General features: G+C 38.5%; 1 protein-coding gene across 1 annotated transcript in view; it reads left to right on the forward strand.

Annotated features, from left to right (window-relative positions):
• The window catches only part of NOX5 (NADPH oxidase 5), a 482672-nt gene that overhangs the window by 372497 nt on the left and 90705 nt on the right, over window positions 1–19470 (forward strand). The window contains exon 13 of the mRNA XM_044076374.1: window positions 13394–13518. Coding sequence (XP_043932309.1) covers window positions 13394–13518 — 125 coding nt within the window. The remainder of the gene's footprint in view (window positions 1–13393; window positions 13519–19470) is intronic.

A 19470-nucleotide genomic window follows, 5' to 3' on the forward strand; every position in this document is an offset into this window, starting at 1 on the left:
GTTAAGAATAGCCTCTAACTAGAACCCCCCAGGCCCAGATGCAGTATTTAACTTTTAATTAAAAGTATTAACATCTCTGCATGAGAATTTAGCCATGAGTAAGAACTATTTATATGCACACAGTGAAACAGACACCACACTGGCTAACAACAGGCATAACAATGCTCTTACTTAAGGGTGAACCTGCAAGCTACCCTAAAAATTATAGACTACTAACTTGCCTTCCAATATCGTATAAACTATACATGGGAATTGATGCCGACAGAGTTTACAGTCATTTAGAAGAAAACTCAATTATGGCAGTAGAACAAAAGGGCAATAAAAGAAAGTTCTGTGGAACAAAGGATAATTTGTTGTTAAATAAAGTTATAGTGGAGAACTGTAAAAAGGGGAAGAATTTAAGTATGGCATGGATTGACTACAAAAAAGCATTTGATAGTATCCCACATTAATGGATAAAAGAGTGCTTAAAAATGTATAAGATACACTCTACACTGATTGACTACATTACAGTAACCATGAAACAATGGCAGACCACTTTACAATTAAGCCATGATAAAGGACAGATTATTATCCCAGGGATAAACATTCAAAGGGGGATATTCCAGGAAGACTCTCTGTCACCATTACTATTCTGCCTTGCCATTAACCCATTAAGCTGTTTACTTAACAGCTTAGGCCATGGCTACAATTTGGCTCCTAGAAAACAGCAAAGTCTAATGACTTCTCATCTTCTCTTTGTCGATGATTTAAAACTGTATAGCTCATCAGATGAGGAACTGAAAGCACAGCTGCAGGTTGTCAAAACATTTTCAGATGATATTAGAATGTCATTTGGTCCTGATAAATGTGCAAAAGCGACCTTTAAAGCAAGAAAGCTGCAGCACCAAGAAAACATCAGTTTGGGACAGGAATGTAATATAAAAGAACTTGCGCAAGAGGGAATGTATATATACTTGAGATCAGCAATAAAACATGAACAAATGTGAACAAAAACTCAGTAAGGAATACTTTAGAAGACTTAAATTGATCCTGATAACAGTATTGACATCTAGGAACAAGATCCAAGCTATAAATCAATTTGCTCTAATTGTCCTAACTTACAGTTTTGGAGTGACTGACTGGCCCCAAAAAGTGTTGGCTAGATTAGATATTAAAACAAGAAGGACGCTTCATGCTCATCAAATGATTTATAAAAATCACTGTATACCAAGATTATATATTCCACGTCCCGAAGTAGGGATTGGCCTCCTTGAAATTGATTACATGTATAGATCTGCAATCTTGGGATTCCACACATATCTACTGACCTCACAAGATCCAAAAGTAGTGAAAGTTTTGAAACATGAGGAGAATAAATCTAAGATGACTTCTCTTCTTAATTTAGCAGAAGCATATCGATATCAATCAGGAATGGAAATTAAACCAGAAGTAGATAAAAACCAGGCAGCAACTGAATGTGCCAAAAAACAAAAGAAAGAATATAAGGTGAAGGACCAGATGAGAAGGCAAGAAATGTAGAAAAAACATAAATATAGTTGCAAGTATAGAAAACGTCTGTAAGAACCTCATATTGATCAGGAACAAATGCAAGATGGTTAAGGAGAGGTGAATTCAAGCCAAGAAATGAAAAGTTAATATAGGCAGCCCAAAATAGTGGTCCATTGAACATGTGGGAGAAACAGACAAATGTAGGTTTTGTAAAACTGAATTGGAAACAGTCACACACCTTGTTGCTGGTTGCGACACACTAATGGCAGAAGGACTGTATACTAAAAGGCATAATAATTTGACGAGACTGTTGCTCTGGGGATTGCGCAAACATTATGGTATCGAAGTGGCTAAAAAACACTGGAAACAGGATCCACAAAGCATCATAGAAAATGATGAAGTTTATATCACATGGGATCACCTATTACCAAGAGTTCAAAAGATAGATGCTAGAAAACTGGGTATAGTGGTGCAAGAAAAGAACACAAAAGTTACATTGATCATTGAAATCACCACACCCAGAAACTAAAGTGTCTTGCGTACAGAGAGACACAAAGTCATAAAATACCAGGATCTGCAGGCAGAAATGAGAGCAATGTGGAAGAAAGATACCTAGACAGTCCCAATAGTAGAAGGAGCAATGGGTCTTATAAAAAAGAATCTACAGTCGTGTTTAGATATTTTACCAATCCATGTCACTCCGTACGAATTGCAGAAGGAGTAATTACTGGGCACATTGCTGACATCAAAGAATGAAACAATACTAATTTCATGAACTTTAATTGTACTTTGACTTAGGAATGGGGTCCATTCCTGTCATGGTATTAGAAACCCAAAAGATTTGGAGAAATTAGAAAAAAGATAGAATTTAGTATATTGTATGCAACAAGTGATGTATGTTACAGCCAAATCTTGACCTATACTGTCTGCAACAACCCTTTCTTCACAGACACTCACAATACTATTAAAAAATGCTGTCAAGATGTTGCCAAAATATATAAATGATGTACACCTTCTACATAAAGTCTATATAGACAAAAATACATGTAATGTCAAATGTTTTGGGTAGTTTGATAATACATTATATGACAGCTGGTTTCTTTGTGACAGGAAGATACATCAAGTCCCACTTATTAGGCTCAGGAGTCTAAATATAGCTTTCAGCAACAGCTGTTACTGCTTAGTTTGGCATACGGCAACCTCAGAGCTAGTTGTATTACTTAGGCGTGAAGAAGTCAAAGCATGGGGTATGAGGGATAAATCACCTCTCACATAGAAAAGGGCAGTGAGTTATCTGTTTATTGAGGCTGTGATTAGTTCAACCATGCCTTCACAGTACATAGCAGCCTGATACGATGTCAACAAAATGTATCATAGTGGGATTATAGCCACATGAAATCTGTGTACAGTGATGTTTTTCCAAAAGTAGAATAGTGATAGGGTACACATGTAAAAATGCCTTATTTCAGACATATGAAGATTTACTCTAGATAACACAGGTACAACTCATATGTTGCTTACTCCTGTCAAAATACTTACAGACCTCTGATCCTCTAAGGATTCTAAACAACAGTAAAAAAGTATTTCAGCACACTTAAAGAAAAATGTGGGTGAAGAATTTATGTAACCTTTCAAGGAAAAACAAATATGATAGTCAACATGGTTAGGGTGATTATTAAGTCTTGTAATCCAATTGTTTATTCTGAAGTGAACATGTCTTTATGTGAAAAGTATGACACCACATATCAAGGTACTACCTCGGTGGCTGTTCCACCCACAGGGTAAGTGCAAAAAAAAAATACACTCAGAGAATTTCTTTCTGCCTACACTAATTGCCCAACACTGGTTGGTCAATTAACATGACAGAAGAGAAGTTCTGATTCAGAGACAAGGTAAAACTGTAATGAGGTCGGGAAGACTTCATTAATAGCGCATTACCACATCTTTGAATCATACACTTCACTGTCAGAACTGTCAGCACTAGTATCCTCCATAGCAGCCCACATATCATGCATGCAAAGGCACCCTCTGCAAACATGTAAGCAGACACACACACACATGCACACACATGCACACACACACGCGCACACACACACACACACACACACACACACACACACACACACACACACACACACACACACACACACACACACACACACACACACACATTCACTCCCATAGAGTCATGCACTCATGCCCCACACAAACATACAGACCCACCTCATCTTCATGGCTTTGCTGGACTCATCTGTACCTTGAGTACTACCACAGGAGTGAATGGATGATCATCATCTTCTGACTTTCCTCCTAGAGCAATACTTTATTTTGCCAAGAAAAATTGATTGGCCAAGTAATTCAGGGAATAATAGCATTTGCCACTCCCCAGAGTGCCACATTAGCATGCAGCTTCACACATGAAGGCCCCAGTGAGGGGAAAACCTCAACAGCCTCAGAATCAGGAAGGCTTAGGGTGATGTGGAAACCTTCTGGAAAAGCTCACTCAGACTCTGCCACAGACTGCTTTGTTGGAAAGGTTAGTATATTTTTCCTTATATTGCTTTCTTGTATTTTGTATTGCTTTATTACTTTCTTCTGTTTGCAAACTGTGGTGTATTTTCATTGAACTGTGTTTTTATTAAATCCAGTATTCTACTGTTTATTTAAATTGGGAAAGAAACAAAAGCTGTGCCTCTTTTGAGTCTCACAGAAATTAGAACGGGTCACACAGAAATTAGAAAAGGTCACTTAAGGTTACTCATGTATGAACAGAGGGAGGAGCTAGGAACTAAGCATTGTATTTAAGGAGTAAAATAAAATAAAATAAAATATTTAAGGCTTTACTGGAAAAGCATACTCAGACTCTGCCACAGACTGCTTTGAGGAAAAGGTTAGTTTATTTTTTAATATAGATTTCTAGTATTTTGTACTGATTTTTTACTTTCTTTTATTTTGTAAATTGTGAGATATTTTCATTGCACTATTTTAAATGCGTTCAGTTTTCTATTGCATTTTTGAACTAGAAAAAAACAAGTGTTGCATCTCTTGTGTGTTACAAAGAAATAATAGCAAGTCACTTAAACTTAATCACCTGTGAACTGAGGCATGAGCTAGGAACTAAATGCTGTATTTAAGGGGTGGAATAAATTATTTCAAGGCTTTTACTAAAAAGTTCACTCAGACTCTGCCATAGGCTGCTTTGAGGGAAAAGTTAGTTTGTTTTTCCTTATATTGCTTTCTTGTATTTTGTATTGCTTTATTGCTTTCTTCTATTTTGTAAATTTTGGTGTATTTTCATTGTAGAATGTTTTAAATGCACTTAGTTTTCTATTGCACATTTAAAACAGGAAATAATTAAAGCTGTACCTCTTGTGAGTCAAGGAAATTAAATTTTCTCCACTCTCCCACTCGGTGGATGTTGTCTCTCTAGTTGCCTGTCGCTGATGTTAATTTGACCACATAATTCCTTTCCTCTCCCCTTTCATTGGCTATTGTTATGAAGCGCAAAAATATCATTTTTTGAAGTCATCCTCCTTAAATTATTTCAGTTTATTTGCCCTCATTGTATTTCATATAGCCAGAATACAGAGTGTCAGACCCCATCCAATCCATCTTACTCCTTTAAATTTTATGGCTCTCCCTTTAGACTGTTAAAGCTTGAGTTACTCCCTCTTTCATATCTAAGTGTTTACTACGCACAGCATCTCTTAGGATATTAACCCATTTTTCCATTGTAGCTTTAAAATCTGCAACATTTGGTTGAAGACAATCAATCACTGGAGAGCAGACATTCCACCTCTTAGATATCTTGGGATTACTGCTTCTGTTTTGCTCCTGGTGAGAGAAGGAGCATATGGACATTATTTACCGCAGACTGCTTGATCATAGAAGGCCTGATAACTGCTAGAACCAACTTGGAATGTGTGCTACTGCTTTGCTTCTGGTGAGAGAATTATTGAAGAAGTATTGATTCCTGACTCTCTGTTTGGCCAGTGAGTGTGTGTGTGTATGTGACAGAGAGAGAGAGAGAGACAGAGACAGGCCTTCTTGTCTGATCAACTACTAGAAAAATGATACAACAAGCCTAAAGACCCCTGCATCATCTGGGATGTGATGCTAATTACTAAAGAGCCCATGGCCTCCTTCTCATCTTGGGATTAATGCTACTGTTTTGCTTCTGGTAAGAGAAGAAGCAAAGAGGTATTGAATCCCAGCAATATGAAGCTGAGCTGCGACCAACACTAGCAGTTACCAAATAGTAGCTAGTCAAGTGAATCCCCACTGCTCATCATTCCTGACAAAGCTAATTCTTTCTTTTCAACAAATACTGCTTGATTAGCTACTGTCTAAACTAACTTCAGAGCATCTCTCTAAGGGTGTCGTGAGTTTGGTCAACAGGTGGAAGTGGAGGGTTGTTTGTTTAAACATCCAGTTTACTGAACAGACTTTTCTTTGGATGTTTGCTTTGCCAAAAAGGTAAGTGGAATGTATGCTAGGTGTGTTTGTGCAAGTGTGTGTGTGTGTGTGTGTGTGTGTGTGTGTGTGTGTGTCTGTGTGTGTGTGTGCGTGCGCATGTGTGTGTTAGAGTTAGAAGCACCCTTGCTCACTTCATTAATGCCCCTAACCCTAGTGTGCATCTGAACTTAAAAAAAAGCCCTTCTAATAGCATTTCCCCTATCATGGAGCTCTCAGAATGTGTGTCTTAGGCTGATATATACCTACCATTGAGCAACATTTTGCTTTCTTCAATGATGATGCCACAATATGAACAGAGGATGACTAACTAGTAATTGGATTAGTTTCTAGTGCCATTCTAAGGGGGTGCAATATTTGTCAGCATGGAAGGAGATAGTCAGCAGACCATGCTGCTTTGCCAGAGATGGTCTGTGGCTCTCCCCTCTAGGCTTTTTAATATTGGCTAAAATATTGCCCTCCCCTATAAAGCCAATCTGACAATACTTCCAGCATAGCAAATCAAAACTACAAAAATCTAAAGGTGCCAATGCTCAATGCTAGGAGTCTGACCAAGAAACTTCACTACTTAAAAGCTCTCCTCACTCTAGAGAATGCTAATGTCTGTGCAGTCACTAAGATATGAATGAAAGACGTGGAGAGCACCCCAGTAGTGCAGGGATGCAATGCCTTCCACACATTTAGACCAGCAACTGTACAGGCAGGGACTAAATGTGGAGGTATCTCCACATCCAAATTACCATAGGCAAAGTCCGATACCACTTCCTTGCAAGCTGTAGGCCCCTCTCTGTGACCTAAGAAACCCATAACACATATTTACTGCAGGCACTCACCATCCAACACAGTACCATATTCATGGGTGACTTTAATTACCCCACTATTAGGATCACAGGATCAAAGAAGGTTACTAGGCTAACAGCCCTAGAGCATTTTTAAGCATAGCCATTCATGTTCCATTTTTCCCCAATTGTCAATTCAGTGCCCATCAGCTAGAACAGCTTTGGTATATGCCTGTGTCTTACGGCATCTACAAACTGTCCCTGTCCATTGGGTTGAATTTGTGATTTCCAATCTGTTGGTCTAAATTGCATTTGGATAGGCTTAGAGAAGATCTCTTTTAAACATGAATGGGGAGTCTGTTCCAGAGAAGGGGTAATCAGTGAGCACATACCTGTCCCTCCAACATGTTTTGTATATGTCCAAAATGAGGTTTAGATCCTTAGATTGGGTAATTTTAGTGCTGTTTGTTTTGCAAATATGTAGCAGATCCACAAGGGCTGGATTTAGAAATGCCATGTATGTTACACATAGATCGCCCCTCAATAGTTCGCAGCAGACTGAGTACAGAGACAGGGCTTTGAGGCGGTCCACATAGGACATATTATTTGTACCTTGTATTCATTTACTCATGAACCTCTGTGGTTGCTCTAGCTGTTTCATTGCCTGGTCAAGTACATGACAAAGGCTGCATTGTACTTGATTAGTGGTCTAATGAGGGCTGAGTACACTGGGAGTATTATCTCCTTAGATTTGGATGCCATGCCCTTACTTATCAGTTATGCCACATAGAAGGGTTTTCTCACTATCATGGACAGATGGTGATCAAAGTTCAAGTTACTGTCAACCTGAATTCCCAAGACCCTTACCACTGGGTCATCACTTAAGGGAGTATTATCAATGTTGTAACTTGCAGGGATGGTTGTCTTCCCAAAGGGTATGATTTTACATTTTTTTCATTGAGTTTTAAGCCATGTTTCTGGCACCCATTATTTGTCTGTGCCTGACCTTCCTGGAGGATATTTACATCTTTGGGGATATCAGTGATTGCACCCATCTCACAGTCATTAGCAAATTTAGTCAGCCAAATGCCCTCTATATTTGCCTTGACTTTAAAGAAGTATATTCCAAATAGGAGAGGTCTGAGTACTGAGCCGTGTGGGGCAGCACTAGTAACAGGCCTCTTGGTGAAGGTGAATTCCCCTATCTGAACTTCAGGTATCCTATCTGTGAGCCATGTGGCTATCCATTGGGGACATAGGGATTAATGCCTAAATGTAGGAGTTTCTCTATAATACCAGAGTGAGATATTGTGTCAAATGCCTTTGCCAGGTCAAGATAGGCAGTATGTACCATTCTGCCCTTGTCTGTAGCTCTAGTGACTTTCTCAAAGAAGTCCACCTAGTTTAGTGGACATGACCTGCCCTTGACAAAGCCAACCTGGGATGGGTCCAGTGTTTGAAGATTTCCTATGTCTTTTTTATGAGGTCCACAATAATTCTTTCCATGACCTTACACATATGACTAGTAAAACATGGGTCTACAGTTCCCTGGGTCTGTTGATGATCCACCTTTGTGAAGAGGGATGACAGTTGCAGGCCTCCATTCTCTAGGGAAGGAGCCTGTCAGGAGGCTGTGGTTAAGTAGAGATTGTAGTGGGCTTGACAGGTCATGTTTCAAGCTATTTAGGAGGCATCCTGGGATATTATCAGAACCAACTGATGCAGTGTTTTTAGCTTTGGAGAGTGCAGTGAAGACCTGTTCTTCAGTGATAGCTGGTGGAGAAATGGTAGAGGGTATTTCCTGTGGGGAAATAGGGACAAAAGGAGGGTGAAATTGGAGCTAAATGTATTGGCCAGGAAATTTGCTCTATCCACCAGTTTGTTATAGGAAGTTCCATTAGTAAGTGGATGTTCAGCAAATTGTTGGGTGTTCCTTTTTAGGCTGCGTACATAACTGAAAAATGCTTTATGGTTATCCTTATTCCTAGAGGCTACATTGGCCTCAAAGTTGGCTTTGGCAGACTTTATTAGTCTCCTGAGTTGGTTGTTTTGACTGATGAGGGTGTTTTTTTGTCTTCTGAGTGTAGCCCTTCTTATTTTTGGACAGGATTCCCTTTATTTTGTTTTACAACCTATTTATACTGGGAGCACATCATGGAGGATTTTTTTTGGAGTTTGTTCTAAGTTTATTTTGGTTTGGTACTGCTGCTTCTCTGAAGTTACTTACTTGCTCATACAGGGTTTCTGTAAACACTTCCACACTGGCCACTGTGTTCTCCAAGTTTGGGGAGACTTGGAATTTAGCTATACCTTCACTTAATCAGAGGTTGTTATCCTTGAAAATTTTCTTAAAGGTTTTGGGATTTGCTGGGAGTTCAGCCTTTATATTTATTTCAAGGGTTATCACCTTGTGATCTGAACTGACCAATGAAGACATTACATAAGGGGAGGGGGTGAAACATTCTCTCATATTTATGAGTATCAAATCCAGGATATTTACACCCCTTGTAGATGGGCAGAATGACTGTTCCAGGGTGTTTGCACTGACAAAATCCAGGAATCTTTGAGCCTGTAGGTTAGTGGTTGGATATATATCACAGTTTATGGTGGGATAGTTGAAATCACCCATGATATAACCAGGTATGTGGTATGGTTATCCTGGGTCATAGACAGGGACTTATAGCTAGCAAGGGTATGGTATAGGACTCTATGTAAGGTTAGTTAGACATGAAGTACTCTAGGGTGATGAGCACTTCCAGGGAATGAAGCTTCTTATTGAAACTCCTAGCATTGAGCAGTAACATCTTTTAATCTTGTATAATTCTTACTATATTGGAAGGTTTTTCAGATTGTCATTGCCTAAAAGAGACACCATAGGGGTGGATAATGTTTTGGTCAGCACCCAAAAAACCTAGTGGGGACAGGTGCAATACATCTCTGACAAAGCAGTATGGTATGTTGATCATGTCCTCCCAAGCTGACACATATTGGACCCTCTTAGAATGACACCAGCAACTAAACCAAAAAGTCAACTGCCTTCTTTTTATATTGCGGCATCATCCCTTTAGAAGGTATACTGCTGCTTAATGCTAGGCTCATACCTGCCTGGGACACATAATCTGAATGATCCATCATGTCTCTCTTCATATAGTCCCAAGAGGTACATCTCAGGTCATTAAACACCCACATGGACTATGACAGAGTCACACTGGTGTCTTGTGGTTCAATGTCCCGAGTGCATGTGTGATCTGGCATAACCATGTCCTTGCTTAGCCTAGTGAGAGGGCATCAGTGTGTCTCACAATAAAGTCTCCAATGATCAATATATTGGGTTGTGTGCAGTATGCCTTAAAGGCTTAGAGGCTGAGACATTGAGAGATGTGGTTGTATGTATTCTGTGAGTGTTTTCTTTGTAGACTGGGAGATTGCTGAGGGCAATGTATGAAAGGCCTTTGAGATTTGAGTAAGTTGCATTTAAGAACGTCAGCATACATGAGTTTATGTGCCTGATCCATAGTATGTGCAGTGTGTGTGTGTGTGTGTGTGTGTGTGTGTGTGTGTGTGTGTGTGTGTGTGTGTGTGTGTGTGTGTGTTTGTTACTGACAACCTTTTTAAAGATAATAGTGTCTGTATAAGAAAGCTTTGCCTCCAAAGACATAGTGTAATTGCATTTTTACCATACTGTATCAGTCTGCTTAAGAATAATGTGGTTGTCAGTATACCTGAGACAATTGCTACATTGTCTCAAGATGCCCATTTCCACTAGACTGTCTATAAAACAGTAGGAAAATGCACATCCATGGTTGTGTACCCTATTTTTTCTGATCTATGAGGGGTGGTGCAATCAGGATTTAGAGTTATTGGGCTGGGAGGGGAAGTCTAGGATTGATCTAAAACAACATTCTTCGGGCATTGCTTCTGAGCAGGTAAACTAGCTGTTATGCATTCAACTAGATACTTGAGAAAATAGCAGCGGATGTTTTATATGGAAAATTGCAACTCTAGGTGCCTGTTTCAACACAGAGCACTTCAAACCACTGCTGCACAGCTCAGCACGTTATAGAAGATGAATTAGAGTGGAATCTAATCAATAAACAGTAAAACTGCAGTATAAGTGTATATACAAGACTCAAATACTGCATCAGTTTACAATTCTGTCACTGTTGTGAGTGATACTACAAGACTAAGGTTCCCAGAATAAAAAAAACACAGAAAAATGCAATAGATGTGTAATAAAAGAGGCTCAGATGTTACAGCAATTCACAATTCTCTTACTATTGTGAGTTACAGTACAAGACTAAGGTCCCAGACCAAGTAAAGTGCAAGCAGAAAAATGCAGCAGTAATAAATGTGGCTCAGATTCTGCAGAAATTCACAATTCTCTCATTATTGTGAGTTACACTGCAAGAATAAGGCCTCTGCACCAAGTAAAAACAAAAACTAATGAGGCTCAGATTCTGCAGCATTGAACAATTCTCCCATTAAGATGAGGGGTGCTACAAGACTAAAGACCCAGATCAAGTTAAAAATGCAAACAGTTATTTTTTTGTTAGAACAAGGAAAAAAAATGCTGAAAAGTACAATGCATAACTCAGATTAACACTCTTGAGTACAACAGTATGCATTCAGATAACACTGAATATTGCAGTGTGCAATTAAATGAATTCCCGTCACGAGAAGTGGATACAGCAACAAGTGTTACACACACAGACATGTTGAGCATCACAGCTCATACCTATCTAGTTGCACAATCTAGACAGCACAGTACTAGTTGCAAGCACCACAGGAGAAGCCTGTGTATATAGAATAAGAATAATAAATAACACTAGATGTGCAGGTATAGACATTCCTGAACTTTGTAAACGGAAACTCCCTGAACCAAATTGTTAATACGCTGACTAGGGGTGCAAAGATATTGAATCTGGTCCTCATTAATATGGGAGAAACTTTTACACCCCCTATTTTTATTTGTATTTATTTACCAGGGTAAACACTGATCTCCAGGGAACATTTTCAGTCTCAGCCCAGGAATGCTATTTTGTTCTGCATCATACTAAGCATTTCTGAATCACAGTGCTAAATTCCAAATTTATGCCTGCTTGCAACTGTCTTCTTGTCTGTTGTGGTGGAAACCCATTGCTGATTATTTATTTAGGTGTTGCATGTCCCATATCACATCTGTTCCTCTTGCTGAACAAGCACTTAATTGTTGCATCTGTTGAATTCAGTCTCTTTAGAAACCCATTCACAAGGCTGGCTTTCTCTAAATTATTGTTCATACAACTAATAATGATAATAATAATAGTAATAATAATAATAATAATAATAATAATAATGCCAGTATCATTCCCACTACCGTAATGTCCTGTTGTATATTAAGTGACAATAAGTGCTTTGTCTGCCTTGCTAATAATATAATCTCAAGCAAATATTCCATAACTGCAAGTTTCCATCCATCTGATAGTATCATCTAAATTCTACACCTGTTTCACTTATGATTCTTGGTCAAAAGCAATATTAAGCATTCTGACTGTAATGTTTTATTATTCTTTTCACAGACAAGGTGCTGCATCAATTCGAACTAGACTAATCTCCAGTTAATAGACATTAATCCATGTATGTCAACAGTTTCTAAATGTTTTACATATTCAGATAACATTCAGATTCATACTACGGAAGCATTGATTCTAAGTTCTTAATTCAGAATGCTTTTTTGACTAAATGGAAAGAGGCATGGAATGATTTTATTAATATGGTATGATTAAATCTGATCATTATCTATTCTAAAGTAATATCACCTTTCTGATTGAAGTGGGAGCTTGCTTATCTCTTGAATTAGCTTAAGTTAACATGATGATTTTAAGTCAAATGTGAGTAACGCCGACTGGGAATAAATTTTCATTTTACATGATCTTGCATTTGTGTTTTGTATATATGCATGCATATGTTATTTTCCTCTTGATCATATTTTATAGTTACTTGTAAAATATAAAAGGTAAGAATAAAAAGGATAAACATGCTCAAGTAAACTACATGTTTTAATGATAAGTAGCTGTAATATTATTTAGTCAGAAACTTCACAAGTTTATGTATTTTCTTAATAACAAAGCAGAAGGATGTATATTTTATTAAATGTCTCTGTCAAGAGAAATTTGTGGCACAGTGGGATAAATATAATGGAATTAAAATCACAGCCTGCGTTCTCTTATGTAGATTGATGTACTGCACATACATATGGAACTTATATTCCCACATTTGCAGAGTACTTAAGTGTAGTGCCAGAGAAGCGATGGAGAAAAACACAAAGCATCTGCATTGGCTTTTGTTTTATAAACTGCTAAAAAAATTTACGAGAGAGCAAAAATACAAAGAAATTCAGGCATGTTTCTGTTTCTTTAGTTTTGTATAATGTACCTGATTTTTTTCATATTTTGCTTTGTAAAAGAACTGCTTTTATGCAGCATATGTCAAGAGAAAGTCTGTCCGCTCCGTGGTAATTCAGGGGCTGGACTTTTTTCTATTGGTATATATTTGATTTACAACTGGGCTCTGGTTGGGTTGTCTAATCAGTCTGCTTGTTTTTGAATAGCAATGATCCTTTATTGTATAAACTGGCAATTTCTCACAATTAACTATTTATTATGTCACAGTGTTACATTGATGGTCCCTATGGAACACCAACACGCCGGATCTTTACCTCAGAACATGCTGTACTAATTGGAGCAGGAATAGGTATAACCCCTTTTGCTTCAATCTTGCAAAGCATTATGTACAGGTAAGTGAATGTCAAAACCTCTATAATACTCAGAAAATACAATCTGTTACATCCCTACATAGTTACAGAAATTGCTGGAAAATAATTTAATAATAAACAAAGTCATGGTTTTGAATGCATCATTCTTTTTAATAAACTCTTCTAGCAGAAGCATATTATACAACTGATGAAGCCATGAATTAATTATAGACTCCAGTTCTTTTTTACAGCAGTGCTGACAAGCTGCGCATTTTGTATTTTGCCATGATATGATTTGTTTATTCAGCATACTTTTGTTGTAAACATTCAGCAGTGATCTTTCATTGCAATAATATTGCACTAATGTATCTGTATCAATTACATTCAATTCATTGCTTCACAAGGCTAGGGATTAAATGATGTGATCAAACAGAGCTATAGTTGCACTGCCATTGGCTAAGTGTGATGCTGTAAATTACAAAGATTGTTTGGAGCAGTAAATGTAAATGCTTTAAATAATTTTTATACTTTAGTAACCAGTGGACTCAAAACAGTACAAAAACTATTAGGTGTGGAAACATGCATTAGAAAAGTAGGAATGCTAAACTTTTTGGTAAATGGATTAGCACTACAACTTCACTGTATCAAAACTCCATGCATCCATCCACAACTCCTTTTTCACAGTTTTTGCAAATGGGGTCTGGGTATCACATCAACAGTGACAATCATCTAGAGAAAACATTCACAATACTGGATGACTAGCCCTGCTGCCTGCTGCTGTTCTTCCATACCACACACACACACACGCACACACGCACGCACACACACACACACACACACACACACACACACACACACACACACACACACACACACACACACACACACACACACACACACACTTTCACATCTACAACCAATTTGGTATGTCAAATCCACCTACAGTATACAGCAATTACTCTGTTTCTATTAGATATGAAATGTATACATAAAAAAGATTCTGCAAGGATGTATGATGTGGTTTGGCACTATGTTATTCTGAAAAGTGTTTTAAAAACATTGAAAGATTCCAAGATGGGTGCACAAGTTGTAGTCTCTTATGACTGTTATGTTGTGCAGCATGCCGCACACCAATAATATCTTTAATTACTGAGTTGAAGGAAATGCTACAGTGCTGCACTGAGGTATCCAGGATACTCCAATGTAGTCCTAGTCTGGACAAGAGCATAGTTATACCTTGTATCACCTGATGTTTGTGTATGTTGCAGAGGTGTCATCTGTGGATGCAGCAGGTAGCCAGCATCATGCTGTAAAAAGATGGTAACATACTAGATGCTGTAAAAAGATGGACACATACTGGATTGCTCTACTTCATTTGCATGCCAAACAATATGGCAACAGAATAGGTGGTGAAACATTTGTAGAATTGTACATCCTGAATTTACAAATCATTTACGTACCCATATGCTGTTCTAACCTATATGGATGTCTTATGTAGATGATTTGTGCATTATTTGTGGGCATCATGAGCACTGCAATAATCCTATTTCCACATACATACATACACTCTAACAATTATGCATCATCTATTGTCACAGACCCATAGACACACCCACACCTTATTGACATCCTGCTGATGAAGTAACCCATATTGCAGATTATCTCCTAGATGACTGAATTGTACAGCTTCCAAATGGTGTGCAACTCCGAGTCTGGTGAATTAGGTGTTTTTATACATGACAGGGTAAGTTTATAGCACCTAGTAGAGATAGTATGCTTGCTATGGTATGGAAGACGTGTGGAGTTTCCCTTCTTTCTGGTGCCATATAGTGAAGAGAGTGGTGATTTGGGCAAAGATATCTTCAGCTGAAGGCAGCAAGACAGACCATCTTAAAATAGTGAAATGAGTGTTCAGAACTCCTGTATGTTATGAGAGCCAGCTAATGTATTAACTGACAAACCGCTAGTTATTTCCATCTTGTATTATGAAGGTAGAGCTTAATTCATTATATATCTGCCGGGCATCCTGTTAGCTGTTTTCAAAGCATATTCATGTTCTGGCTGGCTATGCTCACTCCACTCCCAACCTTGCCCCCATCCCTGCCCACCCCCATGACATTAACCTTATACCTAACCTGACCCCTCTCACGCCTCTCTTCCACCTATCCCATAACCCCCCCTAATCATTCCCCCAGTCATACCATACCTCCTAACTACTCTATCTCCCCACCCTTTCTAAGTAGCTCCACATAGTACTCTATCCCTAAACTATAGCTATCCTGCTCATATTCATTCTGTTATCATATTAATTCTATCAGTCTGCACTCAACCACCATGTCCATCACTGCTATTACTATGATCTCACTTTTTTCACTTACACTGCCTCTCCTAACAATAATCACAATTTTACAGAGACCCAATATACCTCCTATACCCACCTGTACAATCACCACACACAATCCACATTTATCAAGTTACTTGGGCATCCACCTAGCTTATTCACAGCTAATACCTCTGTACTAACCAAAGTAAAAATTCTACCTCTCCAAAGAAGCCTCTATTATCACAAAACCAGCAGCAACTGCACGATTTTAGGACCTAAAACTGATAAGTATAACCCACATAATTTGCCAAAGCATTATATCCCAGTATGGTGATATACAATCCAACCCAGTTCCAACTCCCCATCCCCAGCAAACCTAGCAAATCTGTCATGCTATCAACCATAAATCTCCAAAGCTTTAGAAGCAAGATACCCAAACTCCAGGTGTGGATTTCACAAAACAACCCTAATATTATAGCAGCTACCAAAACCTGGTTGATATCATATGTAAAAGACACAGAATTTCTCCCCCCGTGCTACTCATGCCTAAGACTCGATCGGCCCCACAAGAGAGGAGGGGGAATAGCAATACTCTTCCCTAGCAAATATACTTTAATTCCCTACTCAAAATTAACACCCAACTTCTCCTCAGCTGAAGTTCTAATCTCTGTATTAAAACTTAACAATCATAAAATATTTGCATAATCCCCCTATATATTCCTCCAGGAAACAACATACCAATATTAGAGAAAATATTTGCCTGGACATCCCAAAACATAGATAATTAAACCATCATCCTAGGTGATGTAACCATTGATTGGCTAGACATTGGCCAAAAGAACTACTCAAAAAACATAAACCTTTACAACTTTTCCCAACTAATTCAAGACATCACCAGACTCCACATAACAATCGGGACTCCACAGTAGATTGGATATTAGTGTCCAACCCTAACAATATCACCACTGCAGGCATACTACCTAATACCATTAGCAACCACCACCCAGCATATATCCTATGCAAATCTACCCCATCCCCAGGCCAACACCAATACAAATCTACCAGCAATTTGACTAAGTTCCAACCATCCATATTTAATGAAACCTTAGCTATAGTAAATTGGGAACCGCTCAAATCTCTACCACATAATGAGGTTATTGAATTCTTTAACTCAACATTCCTAGACATCCTAAATAGGTAGCACCCACCTGCCAAAAACAAATAAAACATAACTATTCAAACTGGCTTTCAAAATCTGCCAACGAAGTCATGTCTACAAGGGATAAAATCTGGAAATTATGGCAGAAGAACAAAGACCACTCGCCTCTACTATAATACAAGCAACTCCATAACCAGGCAAAACAACTAATAAACAGAGATAAAAAATCCCACTAGCTCCATCTACAAAGCCAACATAAACATAATCCCAAAAAATGATGGTCCTCCATTAACCAACTATTACATCCAGGCTCTCAAAGCAACCCACCTCCAGACTCAGACAAAACCCCCACTGATCATGCCACCCTCATCAATTCCTAATTCATTGACACCATAGCTAACCTAACCACCACCAAGAAAACTGATGACGATATCATTCCAGAAAACAATCCTACCCTCGAGTCCAACCTAAAATTCTCCCCCATACCAACCTCCACAATAAAAAAAACTTTTACTTAAGCTAAAATTCTGTACTCTGGCACCTGACAATCTACTCACATACTTCCTGCAGCTAGTTGCAAACTCTGTAGCCTATCCCATCAGCATAAAAAGCTTATATTCCCCCCTTACACAAAGGCAGCACCAACACAGACACCACAAACTTTCGGCCCATAGCAGTTCTCCCACCCCTCTCTAGAATACTGGAAAAATGCATCCATGCCCAACTACTCAACCACCTGCTTGAAAATCAAATTCTATTTCCCACTCAGCATAGTTTCAGACCAGGGCACAGCACTACCACTGCCCTTTTCTCCTTCCTTGATACAGTTAACCGCACACAGGATGCTGGCAAAATAATCGCTTCTCTTTTCCTATACCTCTCCACAGCTTTTGATACCATTTTTCACACCATCCTCCTCTTTAAACTATCCTCCCTCCACATTTCTCCATCTACCCTACGATGGTTCCAATAGCTATCTCTCCAATAGGCAGCAATCCACCAAATGGCCTGTCTTACTCTTCCTTAATACTTCCACAAGGGTAGCCCAAGGCTCCATCCTTCGTCCTCAATTATTTAGCATCTTTATTAACAACTTTCACTCCACCCTTCCACAATGCTCAGTAATCCAGTATGCTGAGGACTCTACTATAATATGCACTGCTAAATGCAGCTCTGAACTCCAGCAAATCACCCAGAATGCCCTCCCCTCTATTGAATCTTGGATTCTTAACAATCATCTTGCCCTAAATGCAAAACAAACTAAATTAGTAATTTTTCCCCTAAGAAAACCACTCCCCTAGATAAAAGAACTCTTCACTACACAAGTCCAAGACAATTCCATTATAGAAGTTGTCCCACACACTAAACTACTAGGTGCTATTATATATAAAAACCTTAACTTTGACCTAGACATAAACAATAAGATAAAAAAAAACACGTCAAAAGCTTGTTATGCTCTACAGGCACCAACACTTTCTTAGCCTCTTTACTAGACAAACCCTTGCAACCACCTTTTTATTACTGTGTCTCCTTTTTGGCACCCCTCTCCTCACTAATATCCAAAATTCTGCAAAATCCAAATTTGATATGTGTTACAACAGATTAGCCAAATTTACCACCAGGGCCAAATTCTCATCCCACCACTGTAACTCACTGAAACAATTAGGCTGGCTGGAACTCCCCCACCTTCTCTCATTCACCCAACTAACTACAGCGCACAAGATAATTTACAGACCCACAGTGTCCTGCTATCTCAACACTACTTGCCCAATACCAACCCAGCAGGTAACTAAGATCTGAAAATCATCTACTTCTAAAAGCAAAGCCCACCTCACCTGCTGGTCAACTACTCTACTCCTTCACCATCACCAGACTATAGAACTCACTTTCACCTTCTATAAGAAACACAGGCAGAACCTCCACCATCAAACAAATAGTGAAAAATCATCTCAGCTCTTCCTGGTTATGTACCTGCTCTATAACCTAACCTCCTCCTTCTCCTTATATGATAACTAAAGTTCTTTTTGCTACTGCTGACTGATATTTTCTCAATAATTATTATTTTTCATCACTTGTTGATACTGGTACAATAATGCTGATTAATATATCTCCATTTATACCTCTCTGAATGAATTCGTCTGGCAACCAACAAAATTACTGCTTTTATGTATATATTCTGTATATATTACTGTAATCACTAAGTGTAACACTATCTACTTTTGTACCAATTAATATTTAATATTTTTTGTATCTATGTTCTTGTCGGAGCTTTTCTCCCCAGGCCTCCACTGAAAATTAGCTCTTTCAGGCCCGGTGTACTTTCCTGGTAAACAAATGCAATAAATAACAAATGCAATAAATAAAAATAAATAAAAAATAGTCAGTTTCCAGTCTTTCTCTCCACTTATGCCAGCAAGGGAGAGTATTTTCTGCACTACACGGACGTCCACAAGATGCTGAGATTTTACCTGAACAGAACATGCAACTTAAGAAGTGACCAACTATCATCCAC

Source organism: Protopterus annectens, chromosome 7.part0 (genome assembly GCF_019279795.1).
Source record: "Protopterus annectens isolate FY-2018-M chromosome 7.part0, PAN1.0, whole genome shotgun sequence".
NCBI lineage: Eukaryota > Metazoa > Chordata > Ceratodontiformes > Protopteridae > Protopterus > Protopterus annectens.